The sequence below is a fragment of the Salmo trutta genome, unplaced genomic scaffold (genome assembly GCF_901001165.1).
Source record: "Salmo trutta unplaced genomic scaffold, fSalTru1.1, whole genome shotgun sequence".
Lineage (NCBI taxonomy): Eukaryota > Metazoa > Chordata > Actinopteri > Salmoniformes > Salmonidae > Salmo > Salmo trutta.
Genome location: NW_021823282.1, coordinates 1 through 17,500, shown reverse-complemented (window position 1 = coordinate 17,500; position 17,500 = coordinate 1). Strand labels below are relative to the sequence as shown.

General features: G+C 47.4%; 1 protein-coding gene across 1 annotated transcript in view; it reads left to right on the top strand.

Moving 5' to 3' along the window:
* Positions 1-16,032, top strand: part of efna4 (ephrin A4) — a 41,878-nt gene extending 25,846 nt beyond the window's left edge. The window contains exon 2 of the mRNA XM_029748538.1: positions 15,505-16,032. Coding sequence (XP_029604398.1) covers positions 15,505-15,826 — 322 coding nt within the window. The 3' untranslated portion in view covers positions 15,827-16,032. The remainder of the gene's footprint in view (positions 1-15,504) is intronic.
* The last annotated feature ends 1,468 nt before the right edge of the window (positions 16,033-17,500 follow it).

The following is a 17,500-nucleotide window of genomic DNA, read 5'->3' as shown; positions in this document are numbered from 1 at the left end:
TTTTATTGGTCACATGCTTCGTAAACAACAAGTGTCGACTAACAGTGAAATGTTTTCTTACTGGTGCCTTTCCAACAATGCAGAGTTAAAGATACACAGTGGAATAGAGGGGAGACTGGGGGGAGATTTTAGAAGGCAGCTGGGTAGGACAGGGAGGATGGTGGGGGGGTCCCAGATGTCCGGGGGGGGTTAAGTCTGTCTGTACGTGTGGAGGAGACAGAGAGTGGACAGAGGCCTAAGCACTAGGTTCGACAACATGCATGTCTGAGCTGCTTAGGCCACACTGGGTCTGTAATGAGGAAACCGAGACTAAATGACTTAATGCTGGATAAAGGAGTGAATGAGAGACAGTATAGAATCATATGAGATTCAACGTGGAGGGGAGGAGGCGTTAGTGCTGTGCCATGTATCCAATTAATTCCAATGTATGTTTTTGCGTGATATTCCAAATGCCTGTATCACAAGATTCACGTGTTTAAGTTTGTGCGCTTGGCCAAATGTTGTCGCTTTGTTCTCGTCTCCTTCGCGCCTTCTGTGCTGTGTGCACCTTCCCTTTTACCCACACACCAAGCTCCTCCCCCCCACGCCAAGCTCCTCCCCCCAACGCCAAGCTCCTCCCCCCCACGCCAAGCTCCTCCCCCCCACGCCAAGCTCCTCCCCCCCACGCCAAGCTCCTCCCCCCCCACGCCAAGCTCCTCCCCCCCACGCCAAGCTCCTCCCCCCCACGCCAAGCTCCTCCCCCCACGCCAAGCTCCTCCCCCCCACGCCAAGCACCTCCCCCGCACGCCAAGCCCCTCCCCCGCACGTCAAGCCCCTCCCCCGCACGTCAAGCCCCTCCCCCGCACGTCAAGCCCCTCCCCCGCACGCCAAGCTCCTCCCCCCCGCACGCCAAGCTCCTCCCCCCCGCACGCCAAGCTCCTCCTCCCCCGCACGCCAAGCTCCTCCTCCCCCGCACGCCAAGCTCCTCCTCCCCCGCACGCCAAGCTCCTCCTCCCCCGCACACCAAGCTCCCCCTCCCCCGCACACCAAGCTCCCCCTCCCCCACACACCAAGCCCCTCCCCCACACACCAAGCCCCTCCCCCACACACCAAGCCCCTCCCCCACACACCAAGCCCCTCCCCCTGCCACTCACAACAGCAAAGATGAGAGATCACTTTTCTCTCTGACAACTCGCTATTTGATTTTGAGGTTTGGTCCAACAGAATGGGTCATATGGAGACTGAAACACACTGAGACATTATTTTACTGTAATAGAGGAGTTAAGCTTTTAACTAGACCCTTTTTCTGTCTCAACTCCTCAAACTGCACTCAGAGCAGACGCTACTGAAACAGGAGAATCAATCAACACTGATTCTGGAAAATCAATGCTCAGTTTGTTGTGAGTGGGATTGCAGTACCACGTGCCACTAACAGCATTTTAACAAAACACTGTTATACTAGCTGTCTAGTCTGTGTTTCATAAATTTGCAATAAGCATAAAACACAATTATATAAGGAATTGGCAACTTGTTCTCATTCTGAGAAATACGGTAGGCCACTTGATTACAACATGTGAACAAAGTGGACAGGCTAGCATGCTGTTCAAACAGTTGGAGACGGACAAAGGGTTGCGTTCATAACAATTAAAATGTATTAGCTAGCAAATATATCCAAGTTGGCTAAACTTGAAATATAAAGATTAGCTGACTACACATTAACAGGTGGGCTTGTGCTTTAGAGATTGAGACCTGTGTTCATTTTCTAAAATGTCTGCTACCAGAAGTTTGTCATTATTAGTAAATGTGCATTATTCATGGTACCTGTAGGACATTGAGGGGAAAGAGGTCTCCCCCCTCTTCCTCTCTCCCCTTTCTATGTGTTCTCATGGGCAGTGGTGCTCAATGTTCCTCTATTTCACTCAGTGATGGAACGATGGCATGTGGACAGATCGCTGGAGTGATGGAAGCCTTTAGGGAGTAATGTTCTCACCCTTGTTGTTTCTCACTCCCTGCATCCCCCTTTGTTGTTTCTCACTCCCTGTATCCCCCTTTGTTGTTTCTCACTCCCTGCATCCCCCTTTGTTGTTTCTCACTCCCTGCATCACCCTTGTTGTTTCTCACTCCCTGCATCACCCTTGTTGTTTCTCACTCCCTGCATCACCCTTGTTGTTTCTCACTCCCTGTATCCCCCTTTGTTGTTTCTCACTCCCTGCATCCCCCTTTGTTGTTTCTCACTCCCTGCATCCCCCTTTGTTGTTTCTCACTCCCTGTATCCCCCTTTGTTGTTTCTCACTCCCTGCATCCCCCTTTGTTGTTTCTCACTCCCTGCATCCCCCTTTGTTGTTTCTCACTCCCTGCATCCCCCTTTGTTGTTTCTCACTCCCTGTATCCCCCTTTGTTGTTTCTCACTCCCTGCATCCCCCTTTGTTGTTTCTCACTCCCTGCATCCCCCTTTGTTGTTTCTCACTCCCTGTATCCCCCCTTTGTTGTTTCTCACTCCCTGCACCCCCCTTTGTTGTTTCTCACTCCCTGTATCCCCCTTTGTTGTTTCTCACTCCCTGTATCCCCCTTTGTTGTTTCTCACTCCCTGTATCCCCCCTTTGTTGTTTCTCACTCCCTGCATCCCCCTTTGTTGTTTCTCACTCCCTGTATCCCCCTTTGTTGTTTCTCACTCCCTGTATCCCCCCTTTGTTGTTTCTCACTCCCTGCATCCCCCCTTTGTTGTTTCTCACTCCCTGCATCCCCCCTTTGTTGTTTCTCACTCCCTGCATCCCCCTTTGTTGTTTCTCACTCCCTGCATCCCCCCTTTGTTGTTTCTCACCCCCTGTATCCCCCCTTTGTTGTTTCTCACTCCCTGCACCCCCCTTTGTTGTTTCTCACTTCCTGTATCCCCCTTTGTTGTTTCTCACTCCCTGCATCCCCCTTTGTTGTTTCTCACTCCCTGCACCCCCCTTTGTTGTTTCTCACTCCCTGTATCCCCCTTTGTTGTTTCTCACTCCTGTATCCCCCTTTGTTGTTTCTCACTCCCTGTATCCCCCTTTGTTGTTTCTCACTCCCTGTATCCCCCCTTTGTTGTTTCTCACTCCCTGCATCCCCCCTTTGTTGTTTCTCACTCCCTGTATCCCCCTTTGTTGTTTCTCACTCCCTGTATCCCCCTTTGTTGTTTCTCACTCCCTGTATCCCCCCTTTGTTGTTTCTCACTCCCTGTATCCCCCTTTGTTGTTTCTCACTCCCTGCACCCCCCTTTGTTGTTTCTCACTCCCTGTATCCCCCTTTGTTGTTTCTCACTCCCTGTATCCCCCTTTGTTGTTTCTCACTCCCTGTATCCCCCCTTTGTTGTTTCTCACTCCCTGCATCCCCCTTTGTTGTTTCTCACTCCCTGTATCCCCCTTTGTTGTTTCTCACTCCCTGTATCCCCCCCTTTGTTGTTTCTCACTCCCTGCATCCCCCCTTTGTTGTTTCTCACTCCCTGCATCCCCCTTTGTTGTTTCTCACTCCCTGCATCCCCCTTTGTTGTTTCTCACTCCCTGCATCCCCCCTTTGTTGTTTCTCACTCCTGTATCCCCCTTTGTTGTTTCTCACTCCCTGCACCCCCTTGTTGTTTCTCACTTCCTGTATCCCCCTTTGTTGTTTCTCACTCCCTGCATCCCCCTTTGTTGTTTCTCACTCCCTGCACCCCCCTTTGTTGTTTCTCACTCCCTGTATCCCCCTTTGTTGTTTCTCACTCCCTGTATCCCCCTTTGTTGTTTCTCACTCCCTGTATCCCCCTTTGTTGTTTCTCACTCCCTGTATCCCCCTTTGTTTTCTCACTCCCTGCATCCCCCTTTGTTGTTTCTCACTCCCTGTATCCCCCTTTGTTGTTTCTCACTCCCTGTATCCCCCTTTGTTGTTTCTCACTCCCTGTATCCCCCTTTGTTGTTTCTCACTCCCTGCTTCCCCTTTTCCCTTTTGTTGTTTCTCACTCCCTGCTTCCCCTTTTCCCTTTTGTTGTTTCTCACTCCCTGCTTCCCCTTTTCCCTTTTGTTGTTTCTCACTCCCTGCTTCCCCTTTTCCCTTTTGTTGTTTCTCACTCCCTGCTTCCCCTTTTCCCTTTTGTTGTTTCTCACTCCCTGCTTCCCCTTTCCCTTTTGTTGTTTCTCACTCCCTGCTTCCCCTTTTCCCTTTTGTTGTTTCTCACTCCCTGCTTCCCCTTTTCCCTTTTGTTGTTTCTCACTCCCTGCTTCCCCTTTTCCCTTTTGTTGTTTCTCACTCCCTACATCCCCCCTTTTGTTGTTTCTCTACCCCCATCATTTCATCTCCTCTCTTCCTCTTTGATGGACTGCTGGAGGTCAAGGACGGTTTCATACACTTGAAGTAGAAGTACCCCTAACCACAGTTCTAGGATCAGATTCCCACCCCTAGTCCAACCCATATACATTTGGGGGAGGAATAATATCTGACCCTGTACCAGTGGTTCAGGGCATTATCTGCTCTCGACTACACAGAGAAATAGTGTTCTGTCATTGACATGTTGCTACACACCACTACAGAACTCCTCTGAGTTGTTATTCCATGGTAATGATGACTACCTGTTATGTTTGGAACTCAGAAGAAATGTGGGAAATCATTGTGCAACCAACTTCCTGTATTATTGTTACAGCAAGCTAGACAGACTTTTGTAGAGGGTTGTTACCACCACATGCTATGCCCAATCAAGGAAGAGTTTGGGCTCCACCGAGCCGTACAACCTCTCCACAGTCACTACAACAGCAACAGCCCCCCCCATGTACTAGTACACTGTTCTCTTATGTAATGGTGTATAATATTTTATATTATATTATTTGCCATTTAGTGTACTTTGGTACTTAGTGTGTAGTAGCACAACTTACCTTTTGTCATGTACTTGGTATGCGCAGTATGTACTTTGTATGCGCAGTAGTAAAGTGTGGTTCTATTCAGTATGCGTGTTGTGTAGTTGACAGTAGTATGTAGAGTAAGTGTTCTGTATTCCAGGGTGACTGTCTGCTGAGGGATTGTTGCTTGTTTAATAATTCTCTCAAATAAAGGATCAAAGGTCCCTGCCACAGTCAACCTCCTGCATTTCATTACAACTACACACACACACACAGAATACACATGCAGACACACATACTGCACACTCCTAATCCTCACACACACTCATCAGTAATACCATCCGTTATTTACAATATTCTTTTGATTCAGTTGGGAGATTTTGTAATTGTTAATTGGATATATTTTACATTGGTGTATTATTGAAGCACTCAGCATGTGGGTTATTGTTATCTTCCATAGTGATAAGGAATTAGTTTCATAGAGTTAACGTAGCACAGTCGTCCTGACGTCCTAACTCCACATCCGTCTTCCTGGACTACACACTGCACCAACGACAGAACGGAACACACACCTAGTGTCAGGAAGAAAGCTGGACATGGGCTGTCTGGCAAGACATTCCCCTAGTCCTCCTCTCTACTGTCTGTTTCTGTGTTCCAGCAATATCATGGTGTTATCCCCTGGCCCCTGGACCCTGGACCCTGGCCCCTGGACCCTGGCCTGTGTGTGTGTTCTACACTGCCCTGTATTTGATTATCTTCCTATTTCACTTTGTTCTCTCACTGATTGGCTGCTCTGACATTCTACTCTGTGACACTGTTCTACAGCACTTCCATGATTCTCTGTTCTTTCACAGCTCCCCTGGCTTGCAGCTGGCGCAGAGCATCCTGGGTATAATTAGGGTGTACCACCTCCTCCAAGGTCTGGGGGGGGGTGAGATATCGAGGGGGAGAAAGAAGGAACGGTTAAACAGTGTTTGACACCCTCTCTGTAATTGCCAGAGCATACACCATCTGAGCTGAGGATGGAGGGACATGTGAGAGGAAGAGTCTGAGATAAGGAGATGGGATGAGGAGAAGAGAGAGACAACGATGGGTGGGGAAAGAGTGATTGATATGCAAAGGTAGAGGGGGGGAATAGCAAAGGGGGGAGAGAAGGGGGGAGGGAGAGGAGAGGTAGTTTGACAAGATCTGTGAGCAGCTTTAGACAGGAGAGGAGTCACAGTGACTGACACTCACTACAGGTGGTACACCCCTATGTAAACACACTGCTGTCACTGCCTGCACACACACACCCTGCAGTACGCCAAAATAAACATACCTGTGTGTGTGTGTGTTAGAGGTCAACCGATTATGATTTTTCAACGCCGATGCCAATTATTGGAGGACCCAAAAAGGCCGATACCGATTAATCGGGCGATATTAAAAAAATAATAATAATAAATAAAATATATGTATATTTTAAGTTTTTATATATACACTGCTCAAAAAAATAAAGGGAACACTTAAACAACACAATGTAACTCCAAGTCAATCACACTTCTGTGAAATCAAACTGTCCACTTAGGAAGCAACACTGATTGACAATAAATTTCACATGATGTTGTGCAAATGGAATAGACAACAGGTGGAAATTATAGGCAATTAGCAAGACACCCCCAATAAAGGAGTGGTTCTGCAGGTGGTGACCACAGACCACTTCTCAGTTCCTATGCTTCCTGGCTGATGTTTGGTCACTTTTGAATGCTGGCGGTGCTTTCACTCTAGTGGCAGCATGAGACGGAGTCTACAACCCACACAAGTGGCTCAGGTAGTGCAGCTCATCCAGGATGGCACATCAATGCAAGCTGTGGCAAGAAGGTTTGCTGTGTCTGTCAGCGTAGTGTCCAGAGCATGGAGGCGCTACCAGGAGACAGGCCAGTACATCAGGAGACGTGGAGGAGGTCGTAGGAGGGCAACAACCCAGCAGCAGGACCGATACCTCCGCCTTTGTGCAAGGAGGAGCAGGAGGAGCACTGCCAGAGCCCTGCAAAATGACCTCCAGCAGGCCACAAATGTGCATGTGTCTGCTCAAACGTTCAGAAACAGACTCCATGAGGGTAATATGAGGGCCCGACGTCCACAGGTGGGTGTTGTGCTTACAGCCCAACACCGTGCAGGACGTTTGGCCTTTGCCAGAGAACACCAAGATTGGCAAATTCGCCACTGGCGCCCTGTGCTCTTCACAGATGAAAGCAGGTTTACACTGAGCACGTGACAGACGTGACAGTCTGGAGACGCCGTGGAGAACGTTCTGCTGCCTGCAACATCCTCCAGCATGACCGGTTTGGCGGTGGGTCAGACCGGTTTGGCGGTGGCATTTCTTTGGGGGGCCGCACAGCCCTCCATGTGCTCGCCAGAGGTAGCCTGACTGCCATTAGGTACTGAGATGAGATCCTCAGACCCCTTGTGAGACCATATGCTGGTGCGGTTGGCCCTGGGTTCCTCCTAATGCAAGACAATGCTAGACCTCATGTGGCTGGAGTGTGTCAGTAGTTCCTGCAAGAGGAAGGCATTGATGCTATGGACTGGCCCGCCCGTTCCCCAGACCTGAATCCAATTGAGCACATCTGGGACATCATGTCTCACTCCATCCACCAACGCCACGTTGCACCACAGACTGTCCAAGAGTTGGCGGATGCTTTAGTCCAGGTCTGGGAGGAGTTCCCTCAGGAGACCATCCGCCACCTCATCAGGAGCATGCCCAGGCGTTGTAGGGAGGTCATACAGGCACGTGGAGGCCACACACACTACTGAGCCTAATTGTTACTTGTTTTAAGGACATTACATCAAAGTTGGATCAGCCTGTAGTGTGGTTTTCCACTTTAATTTTGAGTGTGACTCCAAATCCAGACCTCCATGGGTTGATAAATTGGATTTCCATTGATTATTTTTGTGTGATTTTGTTGTCAGCACATTCAACTATGTAAAGAAAAAAGTATTTAATAAGATTATTTCATTCATTCAGATCTAGGATGTGTTATTTTAGTGTTCCCTTTATTTTTTTGAACAGTATATATATATATATATATATATATATATATATATATATATATATATATATAAAATGAAGATTTTTTTTTTTATTAAATTAAAAAATTAAATAAAAAATCGCCCGATTAATCGGTATCGGCCTTTTGGTCCGCCAATAATCGGCATCGGCATTCAAAAAAAATCATAATCGGTTGACCTCTAACGCGCGCGCGCGCGTTTACTTTGGCGTACTGCAGGGTGTGTGTGTGCAGGCAGTGACAGCAGTGTGTTTACATAGGGGTGTACCACTTGTAGTATGTATATATATATATATATAATATATATATATATATATATATATAATATTGTTTTTTTTTTTACATTTATTTATTTGTAATAATGACAATTACAACAATACTGAATGAACACTTATTTTAACTTAATACATCAATAAATAATGAAATATGTTCAATTTTGTTTAAATAATGCGAAAGAAAGTAAAAGTGCAATATGTGCCATGTAAGAAAGCTAACGATTAAGTTCCTTGCTCAGAACATGAGAACATATGAAAGCTGGTGGTTCCTTTTAACATGAGTCTTCAATATTCCCAGGTAAGAAGTTTTAGGTTGTAGTTATTATAGGAATTATAGGACTATTTCTCTCTCTACGATTTGTATTTCATATACCTTTGACTATTGGATGTTCTTATAGGCACTTTAGTATTGCCAGTGTAACAGTATACCTTCCGTCCCTCTCCTCGCTCCTACCTGGGCTCGAACCAGGAACACATCGACAACAGCCACCCTCGAAGCAGCGTTACCCATGCAGAGCAAGGGAAACAACTACTCCAAGTCTCAGAGCGAGTGACGTTTGAAACGCTATTAACGCACACCCGGCTAACTAGCTAGCCATTTCACATCAGTTACACCAGCCTAATCTCGGGAGTTGACAGGCTTGAAGTCATAAACAGCGCAATGCATTGCGAAGAGCTGCTGGCAAAACGCACAAAAGTGCTGTTTGAATGAATGCTTACGAGCCTGCTGCTGCCTACTACCGCTCAGTCAGACTGCTCTATCAAATCATAGACTTAATTATAATATAATAACACACAGAAATACAAGCCTTTGGTCATTAATATGGTCGAATCCGGAACTATCATCTCGAAAACAAAACGTTTTTTCTTTCAGTAAAATACGGAACCGGTCCGTATTCTATCTAACGGATAGAATAAGCCTAAATATTCCTGTTACATTGCACAACCTTCAATGGTATGTCATAATTATGTACAATTCTGGCAAATTAGTTCGCAACGAGCCAGGCAATGAACGCAAGAGCAGTGACACAATTTCATAGTAGCAGGCATTATTAACTAAATATACAGGTTTAAAAATATATACTTGTGTATTGATTTTAAAGAAAGGCATTGATGTTTATGGTTAGGTACATTGGTGCAACGACAGTGCTTTTTTCGCAAATGCGCTTGTTAAATCACCCGTTTGTCGAAGTAGGCTGTGATTCGATGAGAAATTAACAGGCACCACATCGATTATATGCAACGCAGGACACGTTAGATAAACTAGTAATATCATCAACCATGTGTGGTTAACTAGTGATTATGTTAAGATTGATCGTTTTTTATAAGATAAGTTTAATGCTAGCTAGCACCTTACCTTGGCTCCTTGCTGCCCTCGCGTAACAGGCCATGCATGCTCCTCGTGGAGTGCAATGTAAGGCAGGTGGTTAGAGCGTTGGACTAGTAACCAGAAGGTTGAAAAAACGAATCCCGAAACCCCCTGAACAAGGCAGTTAACCCACCGTTCCTAGGCCGTCATTGAAATTAAGAATGTGTTCTTAATCTGACTTGCCTAGTTAAATAAAGGTGTGTACATTTTTTTTTTTTGCAAATCGGTGGCCAAAAATACCGATTTGTTATAAACTTGAAATCGGCCCTAATTAATCGGTCGCTCTCTAGTGTGTGTGTGTGTGTAGCTGATGAAGGTAATAAAGCTATGCATCGTGATCTGAGGGGTTGAACACAAACACACAGGGGATCAATACTGTGTGTGTGTCCTGTTTGAGTGGCCCAGATCGATGGGCCCCGTCTTGTAGATTGATCACCAATACTCTGCGGCATTTATTGATTAGGAATCAGTTTAGTCGAGCTGTCCCTGTGTTGAAGTCTACAGCACCTCTCTACTAACTGTGTTGGAGCCTGCGGCACCTCTCTAGTAACTGTGTTGAAGTCTACCGCACCTCTCTACTAACTGTGTTGGAGCCTGCGGCACCTCTCTAGTAACTGTGTTGAAGTCTACAGCACCTCTCTACTAACTGTGTTGGGGACTGCGGCACCTCTCTAGTAACTGTGTTGAAGTCTACAGCACCTCTCTACTAACTGTGTTGAGGACTGCGGCACCTCTCTAGTAACTGTGTTGAAGTCTACGGCACCTCTCTACTAACTGTGTTGAGGACTGCGGCACCTCTCTAGTAACTGTGTTGAGGACTGCGGCAACTCTCTAGTAACTGTGTTGAGGACTGCGGCACCTCTCTAGTAACTGTGTTGAGGACTGCGGCACCTCTCTAGTAACTGTGTTGAGGACTGCGGCACCTCTCTAGTAACTGTGTTGAGGACTGCGGCACCTCTCTACTACTAACTGTGTTGAGGACTGCGGCACCTCTCTACTACTAACTGTGTTGAGGACTGCGGCACCTCTCTAGTAACTGTGTTGAGGACTGCGGCACCTCTACTAACTGTGTTGAGGACTGCGGCACCTCTAGTAACTGTGTTGAGGACTGCGGCACCCCTCTAGTAACTGTGTTGAGGACTGCGGCACCCCTCTAGTAACTGTGTTGAGGACTGCGGCACCTCTACTAACTGTGTTGAGGACTGCGGCACCTCTCTAGTAACTGTGTTGAGGACTGCGGCACCTCTCTAGTAACTGTGTTGAGGACTGCGGCACCTCTACTAACTGTGTTGAGGACTGCGGCACCTCTCTACTAACTGTGTTGAGGACTGCGGCACCTCTCTAGTAACTGTGTTGAGGACTGCGGCACCCCTCTACTAACTGTGTTGAGGACTGCGGCACCTCTCTACTAACTGTGTTGAGGACTGCGGCACCTCTCTAGTAACTGTGTTGAGGACTGCGGCACCTCTACTAACTGTGTTGAGGACTGCGGCACCTCTCTACTAACTGTGTTGAGGACTGCGGCACCTCTCTAGTAACTGTGTTGAGGACTGCGGCACCCCTCTACTAACTGTGTTGAGGACTGCGGCACCTCTCTACTAACTGTGTTGAGGACTGCGGCACCTCTCTACTAACTGTGTTGAGGACTGCGGCACCTCTCTACTGTGTTTGCTAACATGTTCCAAATCTATTGGTCCACTTCCCTTTTAGCATGCAGTTTTTCCCCACCCAGCTCTAGCTCACCTGTTTCAACTAATAATCTAAGTCCTTTATTAGTTAAACCAGGTGTGTGAATACTAGGCTGGAACTAAAGTCTGCACACCCTGCAGTGCTCTACAACCAGGGGATCAGTGACCTAGGCTTTTGACTGGATATTGGGGCTGTATTACACATGGGAAATGGAAATCCTTCCTGAAACACATACTGCTCACACTGTAAGCATTTTGTGTCCTCTCTTTCTCTCTCTCCGTTAATCCTTCTTACTCGCTCTCTTTGTGTCCTCTCTCTGTGTTCATTTCATTTCCTCTGTTCTCTCTCTTTCTGATGCCCCAGTCATTTTGGGGCTCTTTTCTCTGTCCACACACTTAACTTGAGACCCCCCCTCTCTCCATTTTATTCTCTCTCCTTTTCCCCCTTCACTGACTCCCTCGCTCTGTCGCTCCCCTATAAAGACTCCCGCTGACGGACCTGAACTTGCCGCCCGAGACACACATCCTGTCTTTTATTTCTCTTTTTCTCCCTCTTTCTTTCTCTGCCCCCCTCATCCCCCTCATGGGCTCAGTGTGGAGTGGAGACCAATTAAAGTCCATCTCCTCCTCTCTCTTTCTCGACCTCATGCTCTCTCTACTGTACCTCTCTCAATTTCAATTCAAAGGGCTTTATTGGTATGGGAAACATATGTTTACATTGCCAAAGCAAGTGAGGTAGATGATAAACAATAAAAAAGTGAACAGTAAACATTACACTCACAGAAGCTCTCTGTCTCTCTCTCTGTCTACAGCCAGACTCTCCTGGGTCACTAATTAAAACTCAACTCTTTTGTCTCTACTTTCTTTTCTCCTCCCCTCATCGTCTGACTCTCTTTTTCCTCTTTCTTATTCTCATGAGCCTCTCACCTTGTCCATCGTCTCCTCTTTCTCCTTATGTCATGGCATTCTACATCCCTTCATACACGCGTCCTCTTCCCCCTCATACTTCTCCTACCTTCCTCACTACCTTCCTCACTACCTTCCTCACTACCTTCCTCACTACCTTCCTCACTACCTTCCTCACTACCTTCCTTCTCTTGCTTTCTTTTCTTCTCACGCTTTTTTGTTTCATCACACACTTCATCCCTCACTCCCATTCTCACATTGACTATCACTGCTCTACATATCTACCTCTCTCTCTCTCGCTCTGTCTCTTTGTCCCTTTAGGTATCCCCCCCCCCCCCCCCAATTAAAAAAAAATAACATATTGTATTTGGCATTTACTACTAGGTCCCGTGTGGCTCAGTTGGTAGAGCATGGTGTTTGCAATGCCAGGGTTGTGGGTTCGATTCCCACGGGGGACCAGTACCGGAAAATATATATATATATGAAATGTATGCATTCACTACTGTAAGTCGCTCTGGATAAGAGCGTCTGCTAAATGACTAAAATGTAAAATGTAAATGTAACTACTATAGCCCAGGGTTCCCCAAACTTTGTCCAGCCATTCCCTTGATACTTGTGGGGGTCGTAGCGCAAAACGTAGAACACCATAGTCTTTGTGAGAGCCTTTCCTTTCCATAGAGTGGATTAGTTTGTAGAGCAAACCGTTCAGACGCTACACGTTTTTGTGAGAAGACAGAATTTCTGGATGTCTCATGGTCTGACAAACACTACTGTAGCTCAGTCACCTTCCACCATCAGTAAACTCTTAAGGATTAATATTCTGCAGACTGGTGGACATACTGTATGGCCAGTCTGTTTTTCTCTCTCCACTGGTGGAGGACTGTTAGATGTGCTGCTTCTCTCGCCACTGGTGGAGGACTGTTAGATATGCTGCTTCTCTCTCCACTGGTGGAGGACTGTTAGATATGCTGCTTCTCTCTCCACTGGTGGAGGACTGTTAGATATGCTGCTTCTCTCTCCACTGGTGGAGGACTGTTAGATATGCTGCTTCTCTCTCCACTGGTGGAAGACTGTTAGATATGCTGCTTCTCTCTCCACTAGTAGAGGACTGTTAGATATGCTGCTTCCCTCTCCCCTAGTGGAGGACTGTTAGATATGCTGCTTCCCTCTCCCCTAGTGGAGGACTGTTAGATATGCTGCTTCTCTCTCCACTGGTGGAGGACTGTTAGATATGCTGCTTCTCTCTCCCCTAGTGGAGGACTGTTAGATATGCTGCTTCTCTCTCCACTGGTGGAGGACTGTTAGATATGCTGCTTCTCTCTCCACTGGTGGAGGACTGTTAGATATGCTGCTTCTCTCTCCACTGGTGGAGGACTGTTAGATATGCTGCTTCTCTCTCCACTGGTGGAGGACTGTTAGATAGGCTGCTTCTCTCTCTCTCCACTGGTGGAGGACTGTTAGGCTGCTTCTCTCTCTCTCCACTGGTGGAGGACTGTTAGGCTGCTTCTCTCTCTCTCCACTGGTGGAGGACTGTTAGGCTGCTTCTCTCTCTCTCCACTGGTGGAGGACTGTTAGGCTGCTTCTCTCTCTCTCTCCACTGGTGGAGGACTGTTAGGCTGCTTCTCTCTCTCTCTCCACAGGTGGAGGACTGTTAGGCTGCTTCTCTCTCTCTCTCCACTGGTGGAGGACTGTTAGGCTGCTTCTCTCTCTCTCTCCACTGGTGGAGGACTGTTAGATTAGGCTGCTTCTCTCTCCACTGGTGGAGGACTGTTAGATTAGGCTGCGTCTCCTCAATTCACTAAGGCCCTTCGACACCGTACTGCTCATGTCTGGCCCCATGTTGTTATGCCCAGAACCAGCCAGCCTTGACTGGAGGCCCTAGTGTGTGTCAGAGTCAAGTCCACATTGTACTCTTCCGACTCCCTTTTTCTCCTTAATTAGCATTGTTGGGCCTCTCGTTCTCTCTCGCTCTCGTTCTTTCTGTCGGTTGTTTTTTCTGGCATTGCTCCCAGCTATGTCATTACAAAGTATCAGACACCAAAACAAGTAATAAAGGTGGCTCAGCATTATGTTGCTTTATCACCTTGTAATCGTTATGTGGAATATTGATGATCTCTCCATCTCTCCTCCAGACCCACAGTTATTTAGACTATATATCAACCATCCAGCTCTTCTCTCCATCCGTCTCTCTCTCTCAGACTAACAGCATTGTATTTTAATGTGTTAGATCGTTATTGTGGAATGTTGATGCTTCATCTCTTCCTCTTTATCCTTCTCTCCCTTTCCTTCTCTCTCCCTTTCCTTCTGTCTCTCCCTCTCCTGTCTCTCTCTCCTTCTGTCTCTCTCTCTCCTTCTGTCTCTGTCTCTCCTTCTGTCTCTGTCTCTCCTTCTGTCTCTGTCTCTCCTTCTGTCTCTGTCTCTCCTTCTGTCTCTGTCTCTCCTTCTGTCTCTGTCTCTCCTTCTGTCTCTGTCTCTCTCTCCTTCTGTCTCTGTCTCTCTCTCCTTCTGTCTCTGTCTCTCTCTCTCCTTCTGTCTCTGTCTCTCTCTCCTTCTGTCTCTGTCTCTCTCTCCTTCTGTCTCTGTCTCTCTCTCCTTCTGTCTCTGTCTCTCTCTCCTTCTGTCTCTGTCTCTCTCTCCTTCTGTCTCTGTCTCTCTCTCCTTCTGTCTCTGTCTCTCTCTCCTTCTGTCTCTGTCTCTCTCTCCTTCTGTCTCTGTCTCTCTCTCCTTCTGTCTCTGTCTCTCTCTCCTTCTGTCTCTGTCTCTCTCTCCTTCTGTCTCTGTCTCTCTCTCCTTCTGTCTCTGTCTCTCTCTCCTTCTGTCTCTGTCTCTCTCTCCTTCTGTCTCTGTCTCTCTCTCCTTCTGTCTCTGTCTCTCTCTCCTTCTGTCTCTGTCTCTCTCTCCTTCTGTCTCTGTCTCTCTCTCTCTGTCTGTCTCTCTCTCCTTCTGTCTCTCTCTCCTTCTGTCTCTCTCTCCTTCTGTCTCTCTCTCCTTCTGTCTCTCTCTCCTTCTGTCTCTCTCTCCTTCTGTCTCTCTCTCCTTCTGTCTCTCTCTCCTTCTGTCTCTCTCTCCTTCTGTCTCTCTCTCCTTCTGTCTCTCTCTCCTTCTGTCTCTCTCTCCTTCTGTCTCTCTCTCCTTCTGTCTCTGTCTCTCCTTCTGTCTCTGTCTCTCCTTCTGTCTCTGTCTCTCCTTCTGTCTCTGTCTCTCCTTCTGTCTCTGTCTCTCCTTCTGTCTCTGTCTCTCCTTCTGTCTCTGTCTCTCCTTCTGTCTCTGTCTCTCCTTCTGTCTCTGTCTCTCCTTCTGTCTCTGTCTCTCCTTCTGTCTCTGTCTCTCCTTCTGTCTCTGTCTCTCCTTCTGTCTCTGTCTCTCCTTCTGTCTCTGCCTCTCCTTCTGTCTCTCATTCTGTCTCAGATTGACGGGAGGGGATCTGTCCATCCAGGTGAATCTGAATGACTACCTGGACATCTACTGCCCCCACTACCCTCACCCATCTCCCCCGAGTGAGGATGCCTACCCCCAGGCCCCACCAGACAGCCTGGCCCTGTACCTGGTGGCTGAGGGGGGGTTCAGGGGCTGTGTGGAGACTCAGGGGGCCATCAAGAGGTGGGAGTGTAACAGCCCCCATGCCCCCTTCGGCCCTGTCTGCTTCTCAGAGAAGATCCAGCGCTTCACCCCCTTTTCTCTGGGCTTCGAGTTCCTCCCCGGACACCACTACTACTACAGCTGTGAGTAGGTGTGTGTGTGTGTGTGTGTGTGTGTGTGTATAAGTAAATCTGTGTGATAACTTGGGTTTCCTCTTTTCCCACTACTTCCTATTTCTGTCTTCCTCTCTCATGTATCTCCAACCACTGGAGGGGGGGAGCAAGGGAGGCAGAGAAGGTAGAAGGGAGGGAGCGATGTTTGCTGATGATCTGGTGGTTCTGTCCCCAACCAAGTAGGACCTACAGCAGCACCTAGATCTTCTGCACAGATTCTGCCAGACCTGGGTCCTGACAGTAAATCTCAGTAAGACAAAAATAATGGTGTTCCTAAAAAGGTCCAGTCGCCAGGACCACAAAAACAAATTCCATCTAGACACTGTTGCCCTAGAGCACACAAAAAACTATACATACCTTGGCCTAAACATCAGCACCACAGATAACTTCCACAAAGCTGTGAACGATCTGAGAGACAAGGCAAGAAGCACCTTCTACGCCATCAAAAGGAACATCAAATTCGACATACTAATTAGGATCTGGCTAAAAATACTTAAATAAGTTATATAACCCATTGCCCTTTATGGTTGTGAGGTCTGGGATCCGCTCACCAACCAAGAATTCACAAAATGGGACAAACACCAAATTGAGACTCTGCATGCAGAATTCTGCATGCAATTGTCCATAAAACTCCAAATAATGTATGCAGAGCAGAATTAGGCCGATACCCTCTAATTATCAAAATCCAGAAAAGAGCCGTTAAATTCTACAACCACCTAAAAGGAAGCGATTCCCTTCCATAACAAAGCCATCACCTACAGAGAAATGAACCTGGAGAAGAGTCCCCTAAACAAGCTGGTCCTGGGGCTCTGTTCACAAACACAAACAGACCCCACAGAGCCCCAGGACAGCAACACAATTAGACCCAACCAAATCATGAGAAAACAAAAAGATAATTACTTTACACATTGGAGAGGGGGAGGTTTGTGGCCGTAAAATCAGTTTCTTACTGTTTTTACAACTTCTGGTCACTGTCCAACCAAAAGAGGGCGGGGCGGCGGGAAACAAGAAACAGAGGAAAAAGAAAGGCTTTTAAAGCAGCCGGAGGAAGAGAAGCGTGGAATGAAAGAGGGGAGAGCCTGACAGGAAGGGAGGGAGAGAGGGGGGGATGAGTGGAATCCACAGGGAGAAAGAAAGGGGGAGCAACAAAAGCGAGGGAAAAGGGCGAGGAAAATAATGGATGAGAGACGGAGGGAAAGAATCTTTACATAAATTACTATTGCGGTCTGCGGGACAATGGAGCATTGTCAGGGCATGAGAACACACACACACACACAGACACAGACACACACACACACACACACACACAGCACTGGGCCATTGTGGCTGTGCAGGGCTAGAGAACACAACAATAGCCTCCTCCCCTGGAACTCCCCCAATGGGCCTGGCTGTCTGTGTGTGTATTGTCCACATCAAAGATAACGCTTGAAGTTTGTCCAAACGTCTGGCTGGGTGAAAGGGCCAGGCCATAGGGACAGTATAATGGTTTTAGACTGGGGACAGTATAATGGTTTTAGACTGGGGACACGACAATCGTATTAGAGCCGCTAATAGTATTAGCTGTTTCAGTCTGTCTCTTATAGTGATCCACACTGACAGCTCACATAGCATCCGCGTCAATCAGCCCAGTGATCTATAGTCACTAGATGGCA